The following is a 25154-nucleotide window of genomic DNA, read 5'->3' as shown; positions in this document are numbered from 1 at the left end:
AGATGTTTTGGGGAAACAAGCTTAGGACACCGAAGGAAAGGGCCTTAAGGGACTGCCATTAAGGTACTGCCAAGATCTCAGTCCTCCTCCTGTGCCCTCTTATGGCTCCTTCCAACAGCTACTGACAGAAGACAATAGCAAGAAGGTAAGAACAGGAAGAGCTGGAGGGCATGGAGGTTTACCCACTTAGGACTATCAGCAGGAGGCTGAGGCAGAAGGGAGAACTGTGGGTGTGTGCCCTACACAACAGCTGTATGCCGGACAAGTGTCAACAGCTCAGACTTTGTGCCCAGTCTGAAGAGAACTCAGGTGCTGAAGGGGTGAGATTCCTTGGTCGCTTCCCCTCCATTGTCTCCCTGCCAAGCTGTGTATCATGGTTCCTTCTGACTCTACAGACCACCAGCCTGTCCAGAATGGGAGAACCAGAGACTAAAACCCTCAGTTGTGATGACTTCAACCTCTCCTTACAAGCTTCCAGGGGCTGATAGATGTGGGAAACAGAATGCGATCCAGAAAAACCTAAAAAGATCCATGCCGGCAAAAGATGGATCAAACAAACCCAAGGGCAGCAGCAACCTATCCAGGGTCCCTCTGCCAGGTCCTAGAGGTGACCACAGATGCTCCTAGAAGGGGGATGTTCAATTGTTTGTCCAAGAGAAGGTACCAGGGAGCGTTCTCTCTCTTTCTCACACATTGCCTATTTCTGGAAACAGGTAGTGAGAAGATGGGACCTAAAGCCAAGATGTCCTGAGACTTGAATTCAGCTCTGGTTCAGAAATCTTGCCTATATTCCAATTGTGTGATGCCGAGGAAGTATTGTACTTAGTCTTATTGTCTTAAAACTGATGATGTAAGCATCATCTGCATATTGTGAGCTTCTCATAAGACAGCACATGGTAAGTACGTAAGGGCAAGGACCAAGTTGTATGCATTTAGTTTTGTTAATACTACTGTCCTACAAAGAGATGGCCAGCCAGGAACCCACATGTTTTAGGCTCTGTTGAAACTTGAGGTTTTAGCCAGAGTTCAACTTAGCATTAATTAATCCTGAATTTGGCACCTGGGACCCTGTTTTCAAACCCTGGCTTAGTCACCGATTGGGCGTGTGCTCTCTTTAACCCCAGTTTCTTTGTTAATGAGATAGATGAAGAATGGAGGATGTTTGGAGGATCAAATGCAACAGGAGCCATGAACTCTAGAGCCCATTCAGAACTGAAGCAGAATTCACACCTACTGAGAGCTCGGACCCTTGGTTCTGAGACCCGTGACAGGGCAGGTGGAGGGTTCCTACATCCACTGCTTCAATGCTTTTTCACAGCCCAACACATATCCTTAGGGGCTGTTATTAAATCCTCACAACCACCCCTGGACACACACGGAGCATGAATAACTTCCATTTTGGGGTAGATAACAAAGTTTAATATCATGGGAGGTACAAGTGATTGCTGCTATAGTCTTGGGCCTGGGTTCAGAGTGATAAAGTATCCTCTGTAGAAGGGCATAGTGGACAGGGGGCTTCCCATGAATGCTTCTCCTGGGAGCAAAAGAAAGGTGACTCTTGAAAGACACTGGCAGGTTCCTCTGGCTGTCTGGAGACCAGGGTTGAAGATGCAGACTGAAGATGGCCTGGAGTGTGTGTGTGTGTGGGGGGGGTACAGGATCAAGAAGAGCTTTTGTATATGGTCCAGGATATTTTGTCCTGCATCGTGGTTGCTGACCCAAGAAGTGTGTGGTGGTCGAAATTCGGTTTTGGACCCTAATTCATGATGGGATTGTTGATCCATCTAGAGAATGGCCAAGGCACCATCTGGGCTTGCAATGCTTTGACCTACACGGGTGCGTGACCCCGCCCCAAGTCAAGCTCTGGAGCTGGCTGCATCTGATTGGATCCCACAACTCTTGTTGACTTGTTTTCCCAAGCTTCCCCAGAGCATACCCATGCTCCTCGCAGTTAGGTCATACTTGATAGGTAAAGGTTCTGGAGCCTTATTGGAAGAAACAATCTTCAAAAAGATAAGAATGGAGATTACCTGCCTGCTGGGCAGTGGTGGCACACACTTTTAATCTGAGAGACAGAGGCCCATAGGATGTCTGAGATCAAGGCAACCTGCAGAGTGTACTATAGAAAGAGTTCCAGGATAGTCAAGGCTACACAAATGAATCTTGTCGAAAAAGAAGAAGGAGAAGGAGGAGGAGGAGGAGGAGGAGGAGGAGGAGGAGGAGGAGAGATTACTTCTTATTTACACAAATGTATAAAGTCCTAGGTTCCATCACACACACAGAGAGAGAGAGAGAGAGAGAGAGAGAGAGAGAGAAACAGAAAGAGAGAGCAAGAAGAAAAGAGGCAAGAGGGGAGGTAGAGTCAAGAGCTTTTATTAGAATCTTCGGGGTGATGTTGACTGAGTGTAGAGCCTAGTGCTGGACTCTTCGAATGGACTGCAGCTGTCCAGTATGGGCCTGTGTGCCAAAGTCGCTGTAGGTACGGAACTCCCCACTGTGCCGGTCCCGCTCTAAGACATACTGGTAGCCTCGGTAACCTGGGTACTGGTAGGCCACCCACCTACGAGAGCGAAGAGAATGGTAGTGAGTAGGTTCTGCATTGCTCTCACCTGGGTGGTCCCCTCAGTAGTCCCAGCTGCCAACAGCCAGCTTCAAAGCCACAGTTCAGCCCTGCTTTTTGCTCTGGGTCTTCTTGTGATCTGTTTTAGCCTGTCTCCTACACCCACCCTTCATTTCCTCTTTACCCAAGTTTTCAACCCCCCACATTCCCACACACTCCCCCGGATCCTGGTCTGTATTGCCTTTTCCTACTCTTTCCCTTCCTCTCCCCCTCCCCCAGTCTCTGTTGGCCTCTAGCGTCCTCCATCATCTCCCCATCTTCTCCTTTGTTCTCATGGACTGCCCACTCTTCCTGCCTCCCCTGTTGCAGCCCCAGGACTCACGCTCCAGAGCTGACTTTGATGGAACCCACATCTTTGCTGGTCCAGCCCATGGAAGGCAGTGATGGGTAGTCATCACTGAGTTCAAACTTGCAACCCTGGAAGTTTTCCCCTTCAAACAGTGTCACGCGGCTGTCACCGTGGTTCTGAGGCACAGAAATAGGGGGTGGGGGTTACAGAGATGTCAGGCCCTGTTCATAGGTAGGATTTTAACCCTAGTCACCCAGTTCCTGCTCGGCACATATCATGCAGCCTCTTAGACATTTCAGGAGTTCACCCCATCAGCTCCTAGTGGGTCTGGCCAGCTGGGATGCTCAGGGGCTCCACCTGGGCCCTACCAAGACTTCGGGTTATGTGCCAAGACCAGACAATTCCCAGAGATTCTTTGAGCTCAATGCTAGAGATTTCTGTGACAGGACCCTTTCCTGTTGTCATCTCTTTGTTATATTTGTGGTGACAGGGATCAAATTTGTGGTCTCCCTTCAAATTTGTGATCCTTCTGCTTCAGCCTCCAAAGTAGCTGGAATTATAGACATGTACCACTGTCCCCCGTGTCCCTCCTTTTCAGAAGGAAATCACAGGCTCTGAGAAAAAAAAATCTGGCCTACTAACCAGGATATTTCATTAACGGTCTCACTTGTCAGCTCCCCATCACTGCCGCTCTCAGATTGGGACCCAGCTGAGGGGTCCTGGATGGAACAGTCAGAACATACAGGTGGGCATGGCGCTGTTGGTTGCATCTGGCCTAGCAACCAGGGTCTTCCTCCTACAGAGTTATTGTCCCTCACAGCCTCTTGGAACAGAGAAATAGGACTGGACTGGGTCCTCTGACCACCACCACCAGCCCCAGGACTCACCAATACCTAAGTGAGCAGGAGAGTGAGTCCTCTTTGGGACATTTGGCTCATTATTACACGCACACGCGCACATGCACACACACACACACACACACATCCAAGACTCAGAGACACCTTGACACTGGCCCTGTTCTCAGTCCGATCCCTGGACTGAATTCGAGTGTCACCGGCATGTTAACACGTTTGACCCTGTGGCGTCACATTATGCCTCCGAACCTCATTTCTAAGACTGTGTATGGGGCTAATAGTAGCCACCTCAGCCTCCCCGGACTGTGTGTGCTGACAAAGGTTCCCTTACACCTGTGGTGGATTGAAAGCCAAAGGGCCCGGGCATGCTCACAACTAGCGGCTCTTTGATGCTGTCCATGGTGCTGATCCACACCCGTGTCTCCATAATCCCAATTTTCAGACGTTTTTTGGTTCTGGAGTAATGCCACGACGACCCCCCCCCACACACACACACACATTAAGATGTTGTTCACAGATACTGTTCTGGGAAGACAGGTTTTCCAAGGCACTATGCTTTTGCTGGAGCCTGAAGGTAGGCGACAGGAGAGGAGGGGAAGTGGGCCTCGCTCACCGCACAGAGCACTGGCCTGAAAGACAGCAGTTGGTTGCTGTGGTGGCTGCTGCTGCCGCTCCAGGCGCTCCAACAAGGATAATCTCCCTTCTCTAGAATGAACTGCTGCCCCTGGAAATCAGGGTACTCGAAGGCCACCCATCTGAAAAAGGAGAAGGGGAACTGGGAGGTATCTTTGCAGTCTCCCTCTGGGTCATCATTTTCTTGCCGTGGTTAAAGAAAAAAACCCAGGGACCCAAACTCTAAACCATTTCCCAGACACACCCAGTCCCTCTGGTGAATGAAGCCCCCCAAACCGAGTGCTGTCTGGTCTTGGAAGGGCCTAGGCCTCCCATTCACGGCCCACAGGTTAGAAGGAATGTTTTGGGTTACAAAGATCACCAGACCAAGGACTATCTGCAGGGATTTATGTGCCTTCCTAGGGATGCAACTGAGTCTTCGGCCTGCAAAGGAACCTCAGCTCTCTCCAGGCCCCCAAGCTGCTCCTTGGATACTAAGATGGGGGCCAGCAGAAAGGATCTGTCTGCACAAGGCTACCTGACTTCGCACAAAGAAAACCGCTGGGGTTTCAGGGTGGGCCCCATAGATCGTTTCTTGTCTTTGTCTTGGGGAGGGTTGTGAGTTTTAGAGAGAACAAAGGTTTGTCTTGTTGATGAGTCTGTCTATGGGCATAGTGGAGTGTAGGTTGCAGTCCCAGGCTCTGACTTTGGCTGGGGTGGGAATGAGAGAAGCCGAACACACCCTAAGTTAGCTCAACAGATGCAGCAGGATCACTCACGCGCCGTTTTCCACCTTGACCGAGCGCACCCTGCGCAGGGCTCCTCGCTCACAGACGTTCGCACAGTCGCTCAGCAGACGGCAGCGACGACCCTGGAAGTCCTCCTCATCCCAGAGCGTGAGACAGGCGGGCACGGCGCCCGGCACAGGGGCGCTGCTCATGCCGCTGCTGTTTAGGAAGGGCAGGATCCCCGGCTAAGCTCTCAGGAGTCCTGTACTTAGCCTAAGCCGCCCGTCCTCAATAGGCAGTGCTGGTCCCTGGGACTGGATCCCTCCTGGCTCTAGAAACAAGCTGCCCCGGGGCAGGGCTTTTCCCTCATTTCTCCCTCCCTTTCCCCAGCACCAGGTACTCACCGGAGGGTTGAGTACCGCAGGCACGGAAAATGGAGAGGTTGCGCGCGAGCCTGATGTGGGCCGCTTTATACCTCCGTCTGGCTGCCTCTCCCTGGGGGATCCGGGCGCGGTGGGCAAGCTGAGTCAGCTGGCCGGCTTTGGTCAGCTCTGGTCTGCATAGGCAGCGGAGCCACCGATCTGGTCCCAGCCCGCGTGAATGACAACGGAAAGTGCTGAGACGCGCATCGCGTGTCCGCAGGAATCCAGGCTGACTCTGCGCTTTCTTTCAGTGAGGCTTTAAGCCTGGCAGAGACTCCAAGCCTGGGGGCAGAACACGCACATCCTGGCACAGACCCTCAGGCATGAAGGCTAAGCCTAGGGTTTAGCCTTTCCTAAGACCACGTGAGCCTGGCACAGCACTGTTCTTCCCAATGTTAAAATTCCCTAAGTGAAGATTTCTGTTTTGGGCGTCGCTAGGCCGGAGAGAAGACCCTTCTCTAGCGTCAAGCCCCCAAGCCTCCTTTCTCTGGGAGATCTGTCCATTTCTGTCCTTTTCTTCTGGAGCAGGGCTTACCAACTGGTCTTCTCCCAGCCCGAGGTCGAGACCAGGCCTCGCCGCCAGGCGGCACTAAACTCAGAAAAGAATCCGGGAACGCTTAGGTTTGCCTGGGATTTAGAAATGCAAGTGCCAAGGGAGGGGCTGACTGTCCTAGGTAGAAAGAGCACTTCAACCTTCCCCCAGCCCCCGTGAGAGTGCCGAGGCCGCCAGTGCCCTAGAAGCCGCTGGCTGGGAAGGTGTTGAGGGCGGAGGAAAGGAGAAAAGGCTTAGAGACCCAAGGAGGTGGCTGCAGGAAGGAAAGGGCCTCACTGTTAGCTGTCAAGGAGACAGTTGCTTTAACAAGTACTTCTTGGTGGTGAGAGGCTATCCCAGCAGGAGAGTCGGTGGTGGGGGTGAACTAATTTGTTACTGTTTGCCAAGTTCCTTCCTTGTAGACTCAACAGCAGTCTGGTGGGTTCAACTTGCACACACAAATGTGGAAATTGAAACTCAGTCTGGTGTGGAACTTTGTGCAATCTCATAATTGGCCAGTTTCAGAGTTAAAAAAAATCCAGGCTTTCTTCTCTGTTGCCTCCTACCCCAACTCCTGGAAGCTAACCTAAGGCGCCATCTTTCACCTAACCTACTAAGCCCGTTCCCTTCGCACTGCCTGGAGAGTTTTAACCACGTGCTGTTGACGTGGCTAGTTCCTCTGCCACTCTGTGGGCGATGCTAGTCACCCGCAATCTATTTTCTATCCAGCGTGTGTCCGTCTAAAGATGCCCTCCTCCGTTCACAAAGGCACCAGTGCCTCCTTCACTAGACTGTAAGCCCCACACAAATGGGGAGGAGCTATGTCTGCCTTGTTCCCAGTTGTCATCTTCCAGCCTAGCATGGTGCTGGATACAGAGCAGGAATTCAATTAAAATGGAGGGAATTAACAAGGTGACCAACTGTGGGCCAAATGTCTGTGGGGAAGGCATGTACAAGAAAGTCTCCAAGAAGGAGGGAGAACATGAACAAGGAAGTCAGGACCACGAGGGGTGCACCCACCCACTGAGACAGTGGGGCCGATCTATTGGGAGCTCACCAAGGCCAGCTGGACTGCGACTGAAAAAGCATGGGATAAAACCAGACTCTCTGAACATGGCGGACAATGAGAGCTGACGAGAGGCCAAGGACAATGGCACGGGGTTTTGATCCTACTTCATGTTCTGGCTTTGTGGGAGCCTAGACAGTTTGGATGTTCACCTTCCTAGACCTGGATGGAGAGGGAGGACCTTGGACTTTCCACAGGGCAGGGATCCCTGACTGCTCTTGGGACTGGAGAGAGAGGAGAAGAGGAGGGGGGAGGGGGAGAAGGGCAGGAGGAGGGGGAGGGAAATGGGAGGCGAGGAGGAAGCAGAAATTTTTTTTTTCAATAAAAAAAAAAGACATACAAAAAAAAAAAAAAGAAAGTCTCCAAGCTGGGTGGCGCGCGCCTTTAATCCCAGCACTTGGGAGGCAGAGGCAGGCGGATCTCTGTGAGTTCGAGACCAGCCTGGTCTACAAGAGCTAGTTCCAGGACAGGCTCCAAAACCACAGAGAAACCCTGTCTCGAAAAACCAAAAAAAAAAAAAAAAGGTCTCCAGTGGAGTGGGTGATGGTCTACCCATCCTACTAATCCCATTTCTGGAGTTCTAGGCTTCTGGGGGGTGGGCAGGCAGCACCTCCCTTTGGCCTCTCTGTAAGAAATGACTGCTGGGATTGACATACATGAACTTGAGTTGAGATTATACTCTGAGCCAAGAGAACATGGGGGTAAAATGGGACAAGTCTGACTAGGTTTGATTGAGGGTAGGGCCAAAATTACTGTTTAGCTGCTTGACTCTTCCTTAGAGTGGGCTAGACACACATAACAGGCCTGTGATTTTTTTTCCCCAGACTATGGGGAAAAGTTCAGACTCCATATAGGGCAGCAGTTACTCCTGGATGCTTACTATTTTTGCTTCTTCTCTGTTTCACAAGTCCTAGCTGCATCAAGAAGGCTGGAAAAAAAATGATAGGTAGATAATAAAAGATCTTTTTACTTCCATTGGACAATTCTAGAGGTGGCCACCAGGGGGCAGAGTCAGTCTGCACTGACAAAAAAAGCCAGGTTTTGTGTATATGTGTGTGTGTGTGTGTGTGTGTGATTGCTGTGGTGGTGACTGTAGGCTACTGTGCTGCTGTGACTGTGGGCTCGTGTGTTACCTCTGAAACTATGTTATGTTTAGCAGGAGATTGGCCTGGGTGAGGGTAGCTTCCAGTCCATGGTTAGTAGTCCTCAGGATCTGGAAAGAGACAGAGGGAAGATTAGAATTAGGGGTGGCCTGGTTTTGGGGGTAGTGATGTATATGAAAAGCCTACCCTTTCCAGTTGGAAGTTCTCCTGACAGCAGCCAGCCTCCCAACTCTGCTTACACCTGGGTTTCCTCATCAGGAAAATGCAAAGGTCTCACCACACATCCATGGCTTTTAGTTCTATCTGCAGTCAGCTAAATGGCGTGTCTGTCACCACCACACCTGCTCGCACTGCCTACAGCAACTGAGGTCCCGTGTTCCCCAAGAGAATAAGAACGGGAAGGTACCCCTAAAGGATGGAGGCCTAGAGGTTCTCAGGCATCCCCTACTCCCTGGTGCAGCAGAACCAAACTGTCTCGGTGCTGTAGACTCCTCCATTATCCTCCCTTTTCCACCAGACTGGTCCAGTTCCAGCCCCTGGTCTCTCCGTCATGCCCCCTCCTACCCCCGGCAGCTGTTCCTGTTTGCTTTCCCAGACCAGTTGAGCTTAGAGCTTCCTGAAGGATGGATGCCCAGGTGGCTTTGTTTGCCAGCTCAGTACTATCCCTTTTACCTCCTCCACATCCACAGATTTGACATTCAGGGAACAGCCAGGAAAAAAAAAACAAACACCCCAGCAACCTCAGATCTGTACCCCCAAACCACATGGAGATCTCACAAGGCAATCTCCACTCTGAGCCCACTTAGGCAATCATCTCATACAGGGACCTTCGACACACACACACTGCAGAAGTCCTAAGACCTTATCCACATCACCTCTTCTATTGTCTGCCGCAACCCATGATTTTGAGAAAATACACATTCCACGTTGACCCTCAGATCTATGATTGTTTCTGCAAGGATCTTACCCTCCACTCAAATCCTCCATCCCATGTGGGGACTTGTGGACTCTGAAGATAAATGCTCAGACCCAGTCCTGAGTTCTCACTCACACCCCCATCTCAGTAAAGGTCCAGAAAACGCTTAGGGAAGAGACACTGCCTGTGTGTAGCGTCTGAATCCATGAAGAGCCCATTTTTCAGTACTGCTGGACAGTTTAGAGGTACTGGTAGCTAATGTTCTCTCCTCAAGGTGGCCTGATTCCACCCCTTCCCCTAATTTCACAGGGAAATTATCCAGGGCCTTGGGGACTGAAAAATGCAAATTCTGTGAGTGGTGCCCTCGTGCACCCGGAGTCCCATTGCCAGCCTTTCCTTGGCAGCCTGGTTCCTCTGGTCCCCGCCCCACTTCTGGTCTGGAACAAGCAGAGGACTTCCTTCCCTGGGCTGGACAAGCCTTGTCTCCCAGGAGACAGAGATAAGTCAGTGTGAGACAAACCCAGTTCGTCAGACAGATGGGAGCCCCACCCACATTATCCCACCCTATCTTATCTGTCCTCAGTAGGACTGGAGAGCTGACCTCCACCAGAGGGGTGAGAGGCAGTTTCATCCCTACTCACCCACTTCCACACAAGGTCAGGAGACTCTTCTCGGATGGCAGGAGGCAGGGAGAGGACACACGCACACAGGTTCACAGTCAGGTGTCGGTAGAGTCATCCTCAGTGACAGGTACATGGGAACGATCCCACCAACTTGATGTATGGATTGCTCTGGCCTGTGGGGAGACAGCTGTTCTGTCAATTAGAATATCGTGTGCCAAGCATAAGGGAGGGCTGACACCAGAACGCACCTTTGTGTGCTTTGACGGGCACACATGCCCCCTGCAGTAACCCAGAGAGGCATCTTCTTCACTGTTTAGCATTGAAGGCTAGATGGGCCCTGGAGCCATGCTGCTGCCTGAGATCAAACCCTAGCTCTTCTGTTTCAAAGTCCATTTTCTCCTCTGTAAAATGGGAATCATTGTCTTGACTACTGTGGGGATTTAAATGTATGTAAAACACAGAGCCACCCTGCAGCACACACTCAACAAAAGGTGTAGTCTTGGGGTTCTCCCCACTTCCCCTGGGAAGGGGTGGGGTTGGACTGGGAGGGGTCAAGGCAGTGAGCACCTTTCCCAACCTGATCCTGGTTCCAGGGAAGCCAGCAGAACACTCCACAAGAGGCCTTTCACTTTCCATCTCCGAGGAGCCACTCTGCTCACTCATGTTTGACAGGTCAGGGAGGTGTTCCAAGTTCCCCTGTGCTGGCAAGGGAACAAGGGTGGTGAGTGGCGCTGAAGACCTGACCTCTGTTTCCTCAGGTTTCCTTGGCCAGCCCTCCCCTAGCCCCACCCCTTTACCTATAAATTAAGCTGGCTGCTGGAGGGGTCCTTTCCGCCATGCCAGCCTTGATCCTGCCATGTCTGGGGAAGGCCTTTTCTCTCCCCATCCTGCCCCAGCCTTGCCCCACCTGGCCTAGCCAAAGTGAGGGGGCGAGTCTCGTCTCCATGGGGATTAATCTCCGAGAAGGTCACCAAGGCTCCCGTGCTAACCTGGCTGGAGAGGGATTAGCACCTGGATGTGAGCCCCCTTCTCACACGGACCCTGGGCTGCGTGCACGAGCCTCGTGCCTTTCCATCTTCTGGCTTTTTAATGAGGCGGTGTTCGTTCTGCCAGTCCTGGCAGTTGCCATTTGGGACCCACCTCTGTGTCCTCCCTTGGGGTCACTTCCACAGGCCGCCCTCTCCCTTCTCCCTCCACCACACCTCTGGTTTCCTGTTTCTATTCATCCACTGGACCTCTTATCCCACTCCTCTCTGGTCTCCATCTTCTGTTCTTTCACACACACACCTCATGTGTGTATATGTGTGCGTATGTATGTGTGTGTGTGTGCGCGCATGTGTGTGCACGCCTGCACGTGTCTGGTTTCTCTTGGCCTCTGTCCCTGGTTTCCCACTAGCTAGCTCTAGCCTCCGCTGTCTGAAAGTTCTCAAGCGCCCCCTTCTCTATCTGAGCGCTCCGCTCTGCTTCTGACCTGACTTGGTTCTGAGCTACTCTGTCTTTGCCCTGTTCTCAGGCCTCTTCTTTCTCAGTCGTCCCCTTGGCCATTTCCCCTCTGCTGTTTCCCAGTCACCCCATCACCCCCTCCCCCAGGGCAGCGCTTCAACTGATCTGTCCCTTTCCTCTTCCCCCCTACCTATTCCCTCCCCCCCAGCCCGGAGTGCTGACAGGAAAGACAGGAAGCAGGCTCTGGCTTGGCTTGGAGCAGGAAGGGGGAGGGGCAGCCCGCACACCAGCTGCTGGGTACCCCCCCTTCTATCCTAGCACCTGCAGGCCTGTCAGACTCCACCTCGATCTGACAGGGAGGGACCCAGAGGAGAGGCCAGATGCCCCATGATGGCCTGGAAAAGTGAATCTTGGAAATGGGCAGGGGGTGGGGATGTGGGAAGGAAGCTTTAGCAAGGGGCAGTAATTAATGGCCATCACCAGGCCAGATCCTCAGCCCACTGCGTGGTCTCTCTTTGTCACCCTACTTCCAAGGGCTGTTTTTATATGTGGGGACCATTCTAAGGACAGACCTCTGTGTGCAGACTCAAGACCTAGAACCCCCAAGGAGTGCTAGCTCCATGCTATAATTGGGGTGGGGGAGGGTGTGTGCTATCAAAGACACAGGAAAGGTGATCCAGACTGCTGAGGGTAAATCACTCAGTACCACTGAGGCCAGGATGGGGATTACATGGGGCTATGTGGACACAGCCTGGCCTTGGGGCTAGCTTGGCCTTGGCATCCTCATCAGAGTCACTTTAAAACCATTTCTTAGGAGCAAACTCCACAGATCCTGTGGGGGCCTCTCAGGGCTAGGGAAAGGGGTAGTGGATGGGATAAGACGGCACTTCTAGGAAGTTCTGAATTATAACCCTATTTTCCCTCTTCCTGGCATCTGTGTGGGTACCACTCTCCACCATTGCTTCTTGACCCTAATAGCAAACCAGCCCGGGGCCTTTGCTGCTGTACAAGGAGCCTCTTTCTACCTTCAGCCTGCTGCTGGGTTTTGTCACCCATCCTCAGAAGCAGGAATGGAGACGCCTGAAATCACTCCTCTCTGGCCTAGCCTCTCCTCCAGGCCTTGTGTACAGCTCTCGGTTTGGGCTCCTCTGCCAGAGTGTAAGACAATCCCCTTCTTGTAGGCAATTGCAGGCATTTTAAGTAACTGAAAAGGGGGTGGCCCATCCCAGATCTGGGTGGTGGCTAATGACCCATGGCGGAACTCTGGCTGAGCTGAGCGCTACCTAAACTCAGTCTAGCCTGTCTGCCTGGGCTGCAGAGAAGACAAGATTATGGGGTTTGAGAAAGGTGGTGAGCTCCGTCCTGTGTCTGAAGACCCTGTGTTTGTTCTCCTGGGTGTCTGCTGATCTCAGGTATGATTGGACTGATAGGCAGGTGGTAGAAGTGAAATTTCGAGGTGGCAGAGGCAGCATGGAAGAGAGCTGGAGGGGTAGATTTGAGTCTGCACAGAAGCCTCGGTTCACCACACCCGGTTTTCCACAACCTCACAGCTGGGGCACAGACTCTTAGAGGGCCAGGTTAAAGGGACGCAGTAGGAGTCCAGAAACTAGGATAAAGAGGTTGGTGGAGGCCCTCAGTCTTATGAGAAACAACGCTGCCTCTTTTTTTTTTTTTTTTTTTTTTTTTTTTCAAATGAGAGAACCAAGAGGCTGGGAAAACACTTGCCCAAGGCCACAGAATTCGCCCTGCTACATCAGGGTTAGAATCCCGGTTTCCACCTTCACAAGGGGTTCTGTTCTGAACTTCAGCCCATTCCGGTCACCCCGCTGGAGCCTGCTCAGCCCGCATTACCCGGCAGCGAGCTGTCCCTGGCAGCTCAGAGTCTGCGGGCAGGGCAGGCGGAGCCTGACGGGAGCCGGATGTCCCCCGGGCACGGTGCGCTGTCTCTGCGACCCATATGGTGGCGGTGGCGGCGGCTGGCAGGTGCTTGCGTGGCGATCTGGCCGGCCCCGGGGCTGATGCTGAGAAGCCGCTCCTGCCTCACGCGAGCCGAACGAACAAAACGCTCAGGTCCGGTTTGTGCGAGGGGCTCGTCGCGGGGCCGGAGCGGAGGACCCGGGGCCTGGCGGCGGTCCTCGGCGACGTCTCGTCGGTGATCTTCCTCGAGCGCAGTGCCACCGCTCCGCTAGCCGCCCTCTCTCACCTGCGCACCGCTGTGGCTGACACGTCGGCTGCAGCGGCGGACGCCACAGGTGCACACCTGGCTCGCCCCTCCCTCCCGGGCCACCTTCCACAGCTTTTCTGCCCCTCCGCCCAAACCAGCCAAGCTTGGCTTCGTCCCCAGCCCACGCCCCGGAGCTTGTGCCCTAGCCAGGGTTCAGAGCACTCTTATACTGCCAGGTCAGTCCCCGCCCCTACACACACACACACACACACACGCACGCACGCACGCACGCACGCACGCACACCTGTCCGGGGCGCCCGTTTGCTCGGGGCAAATATTGACTCATGGAGGCGGAGCGTGCCCCCCTCCCCGCCCCCGCCCAGGCTCAGGGACCAAGCTTCTGCAGAGAGGCCTTGGCCGCGACAGCAGCACCGCCGGGCGCGCGGGGGGGGGGAGGTGCAAGGGAGGGTGCCGGGGACTTGAGTGCCTCTGGAACAACACCAGATGTCACTTTTCCACCCACCTGGCTCTGAGCTCAGGGAGGAGCAGAGGACAGAGGCTGCCCGGCGGAGCTTAGGTGGAAAAAAAGAAAAAAAAAAAAAGAAAAAAAGAGGCGGACGTCCTAGTGAAGGCAGAACATCTCTGGGTCTGAGGACTGGCAGTGGAGGTCACTGAGTGGCGTCTCTAGTTCCTTAAACCGTGACTTCCAAAAGTGTCCAGATCCTAATTCTGGCCCACTATTTCGTACCTCAGTATCCTCCTTAACCTTTTTTTGTTTGTTTGTTTTGGTGTTGGTTTGGTCTTTAGAGACAGGGTTTCTATGTGTAGCTTTGACTGTTCTGGAACTGGCTCTATAGACCTGGCTGGCCTCGAACTCACAAGAGATCCGCCTGCCTCTGTCTCCTGAGTGCTGAGATTAAAGGCGTGCGCCGACACGGCTCGCTTTCTTAACCTCTTAGCTGAGTTAAGGTACCCAGGCTGGCCCTGGAGGTGCTGGGGAACAGATGTGGAAGGACTGACCTTCCGGCGTCCATGGCCACCTGTTTAGCCCACCAGGCCTAGCACTAGCTTCTTCCAGGATGAGCTGTAGCAAAGCCAACTGCGCCCCTCCTGAAGCGCCCTCCACTGGCCAGACTAAGTCCAACACCCCTCTGCAAGTATTGAGCCCTCTTGCCAGTCCATGGGAAACTAATCCTCAGGTTTCTAAAGGTACGCTGGGTCTCTGCCGTCCACACTGGCGGCTCTCACCTTCCACACATCTCAATAGACCTCTTTTTCCAGGCAGAGGGAAATAAAATCCAAGCAGATAAGGGGGGGCACTAAATGTTTTACTAGCAGGACAAGGGGAATTTAGGCAGGAACGTAAGAGGGGCTGGATGCTGACCCCAGCAAACAGTCGGTAGTAGGTTGCTGCATCTCAGAGCAAAGTACATCTTGTTGCATGGGCAACAGGATGTCTGGCCTGCAAAACAGAAAGTCAAGGGTAGGAATGGGGGTGGGGCTTCCAACCGCATCTGAATGCCTCTCCAGTCTTGCTCTCCTCCAAGCAATGAATATAACCCCAGGCTCCAACCTGTGCAAGCTGACTGGTGGCAGGGCGATGATGCGGGGCCTCGACGTGAGCACCACCTCTCCACGGCTCGCCTCCACCAGAATGTTCTGGATCATGTTCTCTAGTATCGCCTCCTGCAGGTTGAGGAAGGCTGGTAGCCTGGGAGGAGGAGGGTGTTGCTCTGGTTAGCAAGGTCTCAGATCTGCAAGCCTCTTCTCCACTTAGCTGTGTGCAAGTGCAGCGTGCACTGGGCTCTGCCCAGATTCCCATCGGAAGCCCTACCCCCCCAGCTCTAACACGGTGGGGCGTCCTGTTACAATGTCACAGATGCTAGATGTGGGGCCATCACAGAGACAGGTTTGGAGGACAGTAGTCATAAGAGGATGCAGAAGTGACTGTGTGTGGTCAAGGAATCCCAAAGGGACAGAATAAACTGCCCCCCCCCCCAAGCGCCAGGAGATCGTGGTATCAGGAAAAGTCAAGCTTTTTCTCTGGTCCTATCTGTCCACTGAGAGACTTTGAAGACTACCACCCGACTCCTGGAGTGCTGTGCTGGAAAACGCTATCGATTCGGTACCACACACTACATAAATCTGGGTTCTGCTCTCTTGAAAATTCCACACCCAAATTTTACACTACACCAAGAGGTTGTCGCTGGGACCCAAGTTAGAAAGAGAGTCCCATGCAGCTGAGGCCAGCCTCAGTGTAAGGCATTCCCAGATCTCGTCTGGTCCCAGCGGCTCACCTTCCAATGGCTTCTTTCTCATCGTTTTCTTGTTCCTCTTTTACCATCATTTTGAGATCCTGCTGCCATTGCCACTGCAGGGACTGCTGGGACCCAGTGGGCTGTGCAGTGGCCTTGACCTCTGACCAGGTCAGCTTTGCCCCTTTGTCTATCTCCTCTTCCATTTCCTCCTTGCTCAGTTCTTCATCTTCTCTCTCCTCCTCTTCCTCTTCTTCTGCCTCCTCCTCCTCCTCTTCCTCCTCCTCCTCTTCATCCTCTTCCTCTTCTGCATCCTTCCCTGAGCTGCATTTGTCCTCCCCCTGCTCTTTGCCTTTCCTGTTCTCATAGCAGCTGGAGGGCAGGGACAGGATTGGCATTAAGTACAAGCTGCTCTTGTGGGCCAGGAACCTGGCTGACTGCTCGTTCCAGAACTGGCAGAAGTAAGGAACTTGCTCCACCAGACTTTGATCCACAGCCTCCTGGAAAGTCTTGTCTTCCAGCAGGCCTCTGGGTAGGAAAAAAAAGAAGAAGATATGGAATATAGTGGAAGGGTTTTCAGCTAGGACAGTGTTGGTTTCGCTGCTTCCCAAGGGACAGTTCTGGCTACTGATTTTACTATCTAGTGCCAGGTCTGGAAGGAGCGCCCTTAGAACGTGGCAACCCTGAGCCCTGTAGAGTCTTGGAGGTGAACAGGATGTAGTACAGGCAGAGCCAGAAAGTCAGAAAGATACACATAAAGGGCAGAGCGCCCAAGGCCATGGGGAACTGCCTATAGATAACATCAGACCAGCCACAGAGAAGCGACCAATCAGGACTCAACCCTGAAGATCTGTCTAGCCAGTTCTATCAGAGTGGTTCTGTCCCAAGGGTCCTCCAGCAGGAATTCTCTTTTCCTCAGGAGCGGAGCACTGGAGCTTCTGAAGCTTTGTCCAATGCAGTCGGAGGGGTGGGAGGAGGAGGATGAAAGGGCACGGAGCAGGGGGTACCTGATGATGGCTGTGAGACAGTCAACCAGAAGCTGCTTCTTCTGCCTCCAGACAGGCTCCTCCTTATCAGGGGGTTCTTCCTCAAAACCTTTTGATTCTTCTCTGCTTAATTTCTTCTTTGGCAGCTCCCTGGGGTAGACCAGGATATTCTGAGTGGACTTGGAAAGCTACTAGGCTACAGTGTGTGTGTGGGGGGACAAGTCATGATGGTAGCTGCCCCAGTCATGAGGACACAAATATGGTGGGCACACACCCAGTCTTAACAAAATATTATTGCTGTACTCAGAGAGCTGCACCCAACCCTTAGGTTAGAGCAGGACCCAGAGGCTTCAAGTGGGCAAAAGGGGAGGGTGGGACACGTTGGTGGATTCCTCAGGGGCCTCTTTATTATCTCTTCAAAGGGACCTAACATCGAGGTCAGCCTGGTCTACAAAGTGAGTTCCAGGACAGCCAGGGCTGTTACACAGAGAAACTCTGTCTCAGAAAACTAAGAGAGGGAGGGAGGGAAGAAGGGAGAGAGGGAGGGAAGGAAGGAGGAAGAGAGGGACGGAGGGAGGGAGGGAGGGAGGGAGGGAGAGAGAGAGAGAGAGAGAGAGAGAGAGAGAGAGAGAGAGAGAGAGAGAGAGAGAGGAGAGAAGCAGTAATGATGATTCTCATTGCCCCAATTCTTGCTTCAGCCCTTCCTAAATGTTGAGTGTGGGCGTCTGCTGTCCTACAAATGGGGGAGAGGATTCAGACTACAGGAAGGTGGCCCACGCTTCCCCAGGAGTTCACCGGTACAGGAAGTGGCAGGGAAACTCAGAGAAGAAGTTGGCCAGGTAGTTGTCAATGGCATGGGCCCTCGCGGTGAGGCCTAGACAGAGCAGGCCTGGCACCGGTGGTTGAGGACATGGCCACGATGTCTCCTCCTTTGCCAGCTTCAGGTTCCAGCTGGCAGGTCGACTGAGAGATGGTTGGTTTGTGATGGGAGGCAGGGTCTTTAGGAAGAAGGAGGCAGAGGTGATAGGGAGCTCTACTCCCGCTGCCAAGGAGCCCCTGGCCTTGCTCCCTAGGGTGGTTTCTTGCCTACTAGTATTTCCCGCCCTCTCTTCTAGTAGGCTGACTCAGGGCTGGAGGGTATCTCTGGAGACAAGCAAGGACCTTTTCAGCTACCCCGAGAATGGCCAGGCGGGGACTTTCTGGCTCACCTTGTACTTCTTCACAGGTTCACAGGCTGTGCAAGGTGCTCTCCTCTGTAAGAGAGACCCCAGTTCAGGATCTGACAGCCCTAGCCACGCCCACTTCTGTCCCTCTGTATAGCCAGACCTTGCTTTCCTCTCGGTTTTGCCTACTTCCCCATGATACCCCTTTTCTTGAACCTTCCCTAGGTAAGTGCCGCCTAGGAACACACAAGGAAAATCTGCTTAGTCAAATGAAGAATGGAGAAGGAGATTGATTAGAGGGAGAGAAGCCGGACCTCAAGGTGCTCGTCCTTGGTGCCCTGTGTCTTTGAGACTCAGAGAGACAAGGAAACGGCCTACATCCTGAAGACGGTTGGAAAGGGGTCGCGCTTGCCTATATCATCTGTATTCAGAGGGGCCCAGGCTTCAGGGCAGCAGAACCTTCCTGAGAGTTCTGTGTGGTGGTCACAGAGGAGACTGGGGGATACAAATGTGAGTGGAGGCAGGGGGTGAAATTAGGAGGAAGCAGGATGCTTTATGTTTACTATTGGTCTCCCGGCAGAGATAGAGCAGCCTGTGTTTTGGAAACGGTCGCTGGCTACGTGCTCGACTGTAGGCACACTGTGCACGGTCATGCCTGCAGTAGCTCCACAGTGGGTACCTCACTAGCATTAGAAGATCGATTAAGACATTTGTTGTTGACTGAGTGTGGTGTCTCGTGCCTGTAACCTCAGGACTTAAGAGATTGCGACAGGAAGAGCTGAACTCCCTGTTAAAAAAAAATTAATAGCCAAATCCTCATATTTTGTACAGAAAAAAGGGGAACAAATGCTACAAAGAAGTCCCAGCACGCAGTCACTCCGCGCTAAACAGCTCAGGGCCAATCTCGCCCTGCCTGGCTTTCACCTGTGGAATATCTTGAAGAAAACCCCTAATTCATGTTATTTTCATTTTATAGTCAAGGGACTAAAAGGTGAAAGGGTCTAACCAGGGTCACCCAATTAGCAAAGGTTAAAACCAAGAATCAAACCTAAGGCTCTTTCCAGAGCCTGCCAGTGTCCCTCGTCAGAAGGTGAGCCCTGTGTCAATTCCTTTGTGTTCTCGGCACTCAGCACACAACAGACTCTCGTGAAATCCTTCTGCGTGAAGCCAGGGATTTCCAGCCAGCCTTCCTCACCCTGGGTGGCTCAGGAGAGCTGTGGAGCTGCTGTGCCGAGTCTCGCAAGTTTAGCGGGCAGACTGGCCAGTTTCCCTTGGAGGGCGGCTACCTCAGTCCATCACCTCCATCTCTTCTGGTAAAGCTGGCGGGATCGGGGAAGGTGAGGCCCACTCCGCTCTCCTCACCTTCGCTTTCATGTCTGTGATGGTGAACTCCACCTCCTGCCGAGCCTTCTCCTCATTCCACTCCTGTAAGTCCTTGTGGTACTGACGCATGAGTTCCTGCCGGTAGACCTGGGTCCAGCACAAGGCGAGAGGAGTCGAGATCTGTAGGCTCTCTGCTGGAGCTTAGCTTGGTATGCTGGCTCCTGCCTTTCTCTGAGGGTTTAGAGAACTCGGAGCCCTCTTCTATCCCATATTTGGAAGCTGTGTCTCAGCCCCCATGTGTTTCTCTGCAGCTGGTCCCTCCCTACCTTGCATATCAGGTCCATGCTGTAGAAGCTGGCATGGACTGAGGTCTTCAGGGTCACCAGGATTGGGGTGGCCTCTTCAGGACCCACCTCTCCTTCCATGGGGCTCACAGTTACCTGTTGGTTTAGGGACAGTCCTGTGGGTTTGGGAGGAAGGACGGCAGAGGATAGGACGAGGCAAGCTCTTACAAGGTGGGGTGGGATGAGACAGAATGGGACGGGATGAGATGCGGTGGAATAGGGCAGGATGGGATGGAGTAGGAGAGGAGGGATGGGATGGGGCACGGTGGACCGTGATAGGAGAGGCCGGGATGGGATGGGATGGGACAGGAAGAGGTGAGATGGGGCAGTACAGAGTGGGTCTGGAGCCTGGCCACAAGTTCTGATTGTGGGAACAAAGGGCTCTCACCTCTCCGAAGTCTAAGGACCTTGGCTGCCAGGTGAAGACAATAGTCTCACTTTTGGAGATGTTGTTGAGGAAGAGCAGGCGGCTACACTTGGTCTGCACAGGGATGTTTCCCAGGGAGATGTGAGACTGGGACAGGAAGACGTTCTGCCGGTGAAGACAGCACAGCGTCAGTCTGGGGGCATGCAGAAGAAACCGTAGAGACACTACCAGTTCCTATGCATTTCCAGCTGGGCGATTATTGTGTTAGGAGTTTCCCACATGTCTGAGCCTCACAGTGGCCCTCTGCCATAGGCACAGTTGTTTCCTGGAGTTGGGTGAGCTGTGAAGGTTCAGGGGCACAGGCAACTTCCCCAAATTCCTCGCACAGGCAGAGCTAGGATAACTCCCAAAAGCCTCGCCCTGAAGCCTGCTGTGTTCCCAGGGTTTCCAGTGTTCATCCTAAATTCGGGGTCTAATGGGGCTCTTAATGGAAAAGTGGGCAGATGTGCAGTGATTAGATGGGTGGGGCCATAGATACATGGTTGTATAGAAGGATACATAGATTTGTAAGTGGTACGAGGTTCGATGGATAGATGAAAAAGTACATATATGGGTAACTGAATAAATGGGTGACTAGATGAATGTGCCAGGCTTCCCAACAATAAGAAGCATGTGGACTAATGGTAGCGTTAGTGACCACTAATATCTTGACCAATACCTGAGCCCCAGAGAGGGACTGTTCTATATGAAGACAGTATCTAAAACAGGAAGATGTCTGCATAACGCACAATAATCTTAGCCTTACGCTTACGAACAAGGCTGGGACCAAGGGTGCTGAAGAAGGTGGAGTGTCCCACGCACACCATACTACACATCACACATACGTACTACGTCTAGTATACCAAGGGTACCAGACATCGGCTGGCAGGGTAAGACTCTTGCACAGCTGGTGCTCTCTGAAGCTAGAGCCTCACCCTCTATCCCTCCTTAACCTATCTCCTTTTCTCTCTCGCCTTCCCAGCCCTTGACGCTGGCCACCCTGGACTCTAAGACCCTCCAAGCTTCCTTCCTCCCACCTGCCCAGGAACCATCAGTCTAGAGTATATGGAGCTGTTGTCCCATGAGGAGATGTTGTGGAAAGGAGCCGTGTCACCCATGATGTAGGGGTCATATCCCACTCCTTGGAAGCGGATGACAGCTGAGTTCCATCCAAGGATGTGAATGGGTACATCCACCTGGGAAGGAACCGGTGAAATCAGCTACGGCGAGGAAGTCACAGCTCCAACACCAACCCTTGCCAGTACTACCCAGGCTCACTGTGTAGGTCTTGGCCTCGATGGGTGAGAAGATCCACAGGATCCGAGCCGTAGTGCCTGGCTGGATCTCCCCTCTGGGGTTCAGGCAGCAGAAAATAGGATGGTCAAAATTTTTTTCTTGAGCTTGTGACAGAACGCTGACCTGGACCTCGTACGTCACAGGAACCGAGCCACCGTTATATAGCTCATAAATCTGTAAGGGCAGGAATGGGAAGGTAGCCAACCAGCTCAGGACTGCAGAGCAGATAGCCTAGGACTCTGTGCACTTGGGGAGGGCAGCTTATCTGACGATAAATCTCGGAGCCCCGCCCCCAGTCATTTTCCCCTCTGACACTTGAATAGTCAGTCTGTAACATTTTAGGATATCAGCAATTCTGTTTGTAAAACAGCAACTTACTTCATTTGCCCTCAGTTTACACTTGCCGAGTTTACATAAGAGCCTAATGCAAGTGTGGGCTAGATTGAAAGCCTTAGATGGCGCGTGGGCCATGTGCGTATTTCCTCAAATCCCGACAGAAGGGACACCAGACACTATCGTGGGTGCGTGTACACATGTTTGCGTATACATGTGCAGGCCAGAGGTTACCGTATATCCTTCTCAATCACTCTCTTCCTGGAGCTAGCTTGACTGGTAGAGAATGACTTTTAAAAAAGAGCTCTGACCCCCACACACAGACCCCCACACATACAAACATGTACACACACACACACACACACACACACGTACGCACACATACCCACAAAAGAAAAAGTTAGCAACTTCTGAATTCACATTCTGACCCTCAACTCTCTGGAAAGAGGGGCCTCTAAGAGCAGTGATTTCCAAACTGTAGCTGAGACCGCTTAGCCAACAGATCTAAATGAAATGATGGGCCATAGCTAGCACTTAGAAGAGGACAGAAAGAAACACAGATGTCGTTTGTGTACTTTGTAGATAGGAGCAGATTTGCAGTAACATTGTGTATGTGAGTGGAAACGCTGGAGTGAAACACAAATGGTATAAAATATACTAGCGTGGTCCATGATCAAAGGAGTTGGAAGACCCTTTTGCTAACAGGGGAACAATACTTTTGCGTGGGAATGGAGCCTGGCAAAGGGCTTAAATACCAGAAGATTCTGGCCTTAGATCTCCCCAGTCATCCTGCGTGGGGCAGTGTCTGCCATCTTGTATGGACTGACAGACGCACAGAGAGCAATGCTTATACCTCATGGAGACAGGTTTAACATAGGCCACCGACCTGGCGAGGGGGCAGGGTGTCCCCAATGGGGACAGGGATGAACTGGTGACTGGTGGAGGTGAAGTGCACGTACTTCTGTTCCAGCCTTACTGTCACGCCTATGAAGTGTAGCTGGAAACAAAGAGCCCATGGATGGCATGCTGCCCTGCAAGAACTGGCACACCCAGCAGAGATGCAGGCCCCGGGTCCCCAGGGGCACCACTCCCTGCTCCTCTCTTGGATGCCCAAAGAGCTCCCGTAGCTGGTCCCCAACGGGACTACATATGAGATCTCACCAGGATCTCCCGTCCATGGGACACCTTGAAGAGCACAGAGAGGCGATCAGTGCCAACGAACAAGTGGCTGGAAGGAGGAGACAAGCAGACAGTGAGTTCCAGAGACCTCTTTAAGTGGAAAAACAAGTGAAGCTTTGAGCCAGACAACCACCTCTGAGCTGGAGCAGCCAGGGATGGCACAGACCTCCCCTCTGAGCTGGGAGGAGGCAGGAATGACACAGACCTCCCCTGCAGGAGATGGCTTCACAGGGGGGATTGTCTAGGCTCCCCTGGAGTCACACAGAGAAAAGTCAGAGCTAGGAATCTCCTGGAAGGAGGGACAGAGCACAGGGTGCAGGAGCACCTGTATTTGAACTCCACCATCTGCTCCTGCCCGGGGCTCAGGGTCCCAGCCTTGGGGTTGATGGAGAAGAGGCAATTATCCTCTGCACGCATTTGGTGGAGCTCAGTGCAGCTCAGCTCGGCTTGCTCCACCCACAGATCCAGGTCCAGCTGCTGGTCGCTTGGAAAGAGGAAGGCCCTGGAGAAGGCAAAGGAGAGCAGTGAAGCCATGAGACAGGCAGAGGGGCTTTCACCATATACCCCTTGTATTTTACACCCCCATTTCAGAAGTTGGTCCAGGTTCTGGTGAGTAGGTGTAGCTAGGTGGATTCTCCTTTCATAAATGTCCCCAAACTTAGGAATAGCCAACATGATGGCCAACACTTGTAACACTAGCACTTGGTGAAAGGGCAGAAGGACTCCTGAAAGTCAAGGTCAATTTAGGCTGCATGGTGAACTCCAGACTAGCCAGGGCTAAAGAATGAAATCCTGTGTGGTGGTTTGATGAAGAATGGCCCCTCATATGTTTGAATGCTTGATCCCCCTATTAGGGGAACTGTTTGGGAATGATTAAGAGGTATGGTCTTGTTGCTGGAGGTGTGGCCACGCTGGAGGAGGTGTGGCCATGTTGGAGGAGGTGTGGCCACACTGGAGGAGGTGTGGCCACGCTGTAGGAGGTGTGGCCACGCTGGAGGGATGGGCTTGGAAGGTTTCACAAACCTGCTGCCTGCAGGACATGGTGTGAGCTCTTAGTTACTTCTCCAGGACCATGCCCATCTGCTCCCTGCCATGATGGGCATGAACTAACTCTAAAACTGTATGCAAGCACCCAATTAAATGCTTAATTTTATAATACTTGTTTTGGAAATGGTATTTCATCACAATAATGGAACAGTGACTAAGACACCATCTTTAAACAAACAAAAGCTAACTAGAGACAGAACCAGACCCAAAACAAGTAAAGGAAAGTGAATACTAGGGCTCTCCTTTTGGAAACCAGGAGCCAAGGGTGTCACTTGTATATCTGAGCCACTTGGGGCGGGCCACTGACCCTTCTTCCAAAAGGTCTCAGTGATGTGGGATTCCCCTCTGCAAGCTGTGAAAATGTTTTATTATCATTGGTTAATAAAGAAGCTGCTTCGGCCTATAGCAGTGCAGAATATATAGAGAGCTATAGGGAGAGAGTTGGTGGAGTCACAGAGATGTCATGTAGCTGCCAGAGGAGAAAGACGTGGTACCAGTAAACCATGAGCCTCGTGGTAAAATATAAGATAATAGAAGTGGATTAATTTAAGACACAAGAGCTACCTAGTAATACACCTAAGTGATTGGTCAAGCAGTGCTTTAATACATACAGTTTCTGGGTGATTATTTCGGGTCTGGGCGGCTGGGAAGCGAACAAGCAGCCTGTCTACATCTCAGGAGGGGGGCGTTTGCAACTCCTCAGAATGCTGGCATTACCACCCAGGGGCCCTGAGGAGGAGGGTGTTGAGGCTTGGACACAGGCTAGAGAACAGGTCCCAGTGGGTTGGGGATCTTGAAGCACACAGTAGTGTGAGGAGAACCACCCATCCCAAGGCCTCACACTGTAGCAAAGTAGATATTGTCATGCAGCCAGCTGGAAAAGCTAGTGACAAAGGGTCCCAAGGCCACCGCTTGCTAGAACTCTCTCCGAGAAATGGAAGGGAATTGGTCCCAGGAGTAAACTGGGACAGGGCTTGAACAGAGGGTACCCAGAAATAGAAGGCAGAAGAGCTGATAAGCCTCACAGGAGTCAGGGACCTACACTCCAAACTCACAAGGGGTCTGTCCAGTTCCTCTCACTGGAAAACAAAGCATTTGGAAAACAGATGCAGGCAGTGCTGGTAAAGTTCAGAAAGAGCAGACATCCTCAAACATTGGTGGAGCGAGAGGGAAATTCTGCTAGCTTTAGGAAATAACCTGGCAACATCTACTAAGATCAAACACATGTGTGTCCTTTGATCCAGAAGTCATCCTTTCAGAGATCCACATGTATGATTAAACTGCAGACATGAAAATATACTAACTCATACTGAATATCTAAAAAGTATTTTGTGTATGGGCACATATGTCATAAATGTACATGCGTGTGAGTGCGGGAGCACACATGACACAGCATGCATTTGGTCAGAGGGCAACTCTGGGTGTCAGTCCTTGCCTCCCATCCTGTTTG

General features: G+C 52.4%; 2 protein-coding genes across 2 annotated transcripts in view; both read right to left on the bottom strand.

The window, feature by feature from the left end:
• Positions 1 to 2412: 2412 nt before the first annotated feature.
• On the bottom strand, positions 2413 to 5315 carry Cryba2 (crystallin beta A2). Its single transcript, XM_057763283.1, has 4 exons — positions 5155 to 5315; positions 4377 to 4518; positions 2943 to 3085; positions 2413 to 2560 (listed from the first exon to the last, which is right to left on the bottom strand). The coding sequence occupies exons 1-4, from the start codon at positions 5313 to 5315 to the stop codon at positions 2413 to 2415; spliced, it is 594 nt and encodes a 197-aa protein (XP_057619266.1).
• Positions 5316 to 14722: 9407 nt separating this feature from the next.
• Cfap65 (cilia and flagella associated protein 65) overlaps positions 14723 to 25154 on the bottom strand; it is a 33457-nt gene continuing 23025 nt past the window's right edge. Inside the window, exons 20-33 of the mRNA XM_057761297.1 lie at positions 22983 to 23159; positions 22640 to 22706; positions 22365 to 22475; positions 21128 to 21319; positions 20887 to 21045; positions 19832 to 19975; positions 19426 to 19539; positions 19139 to 19246; positions 17822 to 17866; positions 17409 to 17611; positions 16635 to 16763; positions 15670 to 16155; positions 14946 to 15083; positions 14723 to 14834 (exon numbers count right to left, since the gene is read on the bottom strand). Coding sequence (XP_057617280.1) covers positions 14723 to 14834; positions 14946 to 15083; positions 15670 to 16155; positions 16635 to 16763; positions 17409 to 17611; positions 17822 to 17866; positions 19139 to 19246; positions 19426 to 19539; positions 19832 to 19975; positions 20887 to 21045; positions 21128 to 21319; positions 22365 to 22475; positions 22640 to 22706; positions 22983 to 23159 — 2185 coding nt within the window. The remainder of the gene's footprint in view (positions 14835 to 14945; positions 15084 to 15669; positions 16156 to 16634; positions 16764 to 17408; positions 17612 to 17821; positions 17867 to 19138; positions 19247 to 19425; positions 19540 to 19831; positions 19976 to 20886; positions 21046 to 21127; positions 21320 to 22364; positions 22476 to 22639; positions 22707 to 22982; positions 23160 to 25154) is intronic.

Source organism: Chionomys nivalis, chromosome 2, assembly GCF_950005125.1.
Source record: "Chionomys nivalis chromosome 2, mChiNiv1.1, whole genome shotgun sequence".
Lineage (NCBI taxonomy): Eukaryota > Metazoa > Chordata > Mammalia > Rodentia > Cricetidae > Chionomys > Chionomys nivalis.
This window is presented reverse-complemented; position numbering and strand designations above follow the sequence as displayed.

Excerpts from the sequence above, each read along its gene's own strand:
- Cryba2 (XM_057763283.1), bottom strand. The coding sequence starts at position 5,315 with ATGAGCAGCGCCCCTGTGCCGGGCGCCGTGCCCGCCTGTCTCACGCTC. Across the intron at positions 4,519-5,154 it reads GTCAAGGTGGAAAACGGCGC|ATGGGTGGCCTTCGAGTACC; the intron begins GTGAGTGATCCT and ends CTCCTTTTTCAG. Across the intron at positions 3,086-4,376 it reads TCAGGCCAGTGCTCTGTGCG|AACCACGGTGACAGCCGCGT; the intron begins GTGAGCGAGGCC and ends TCTGTGCCTCAG.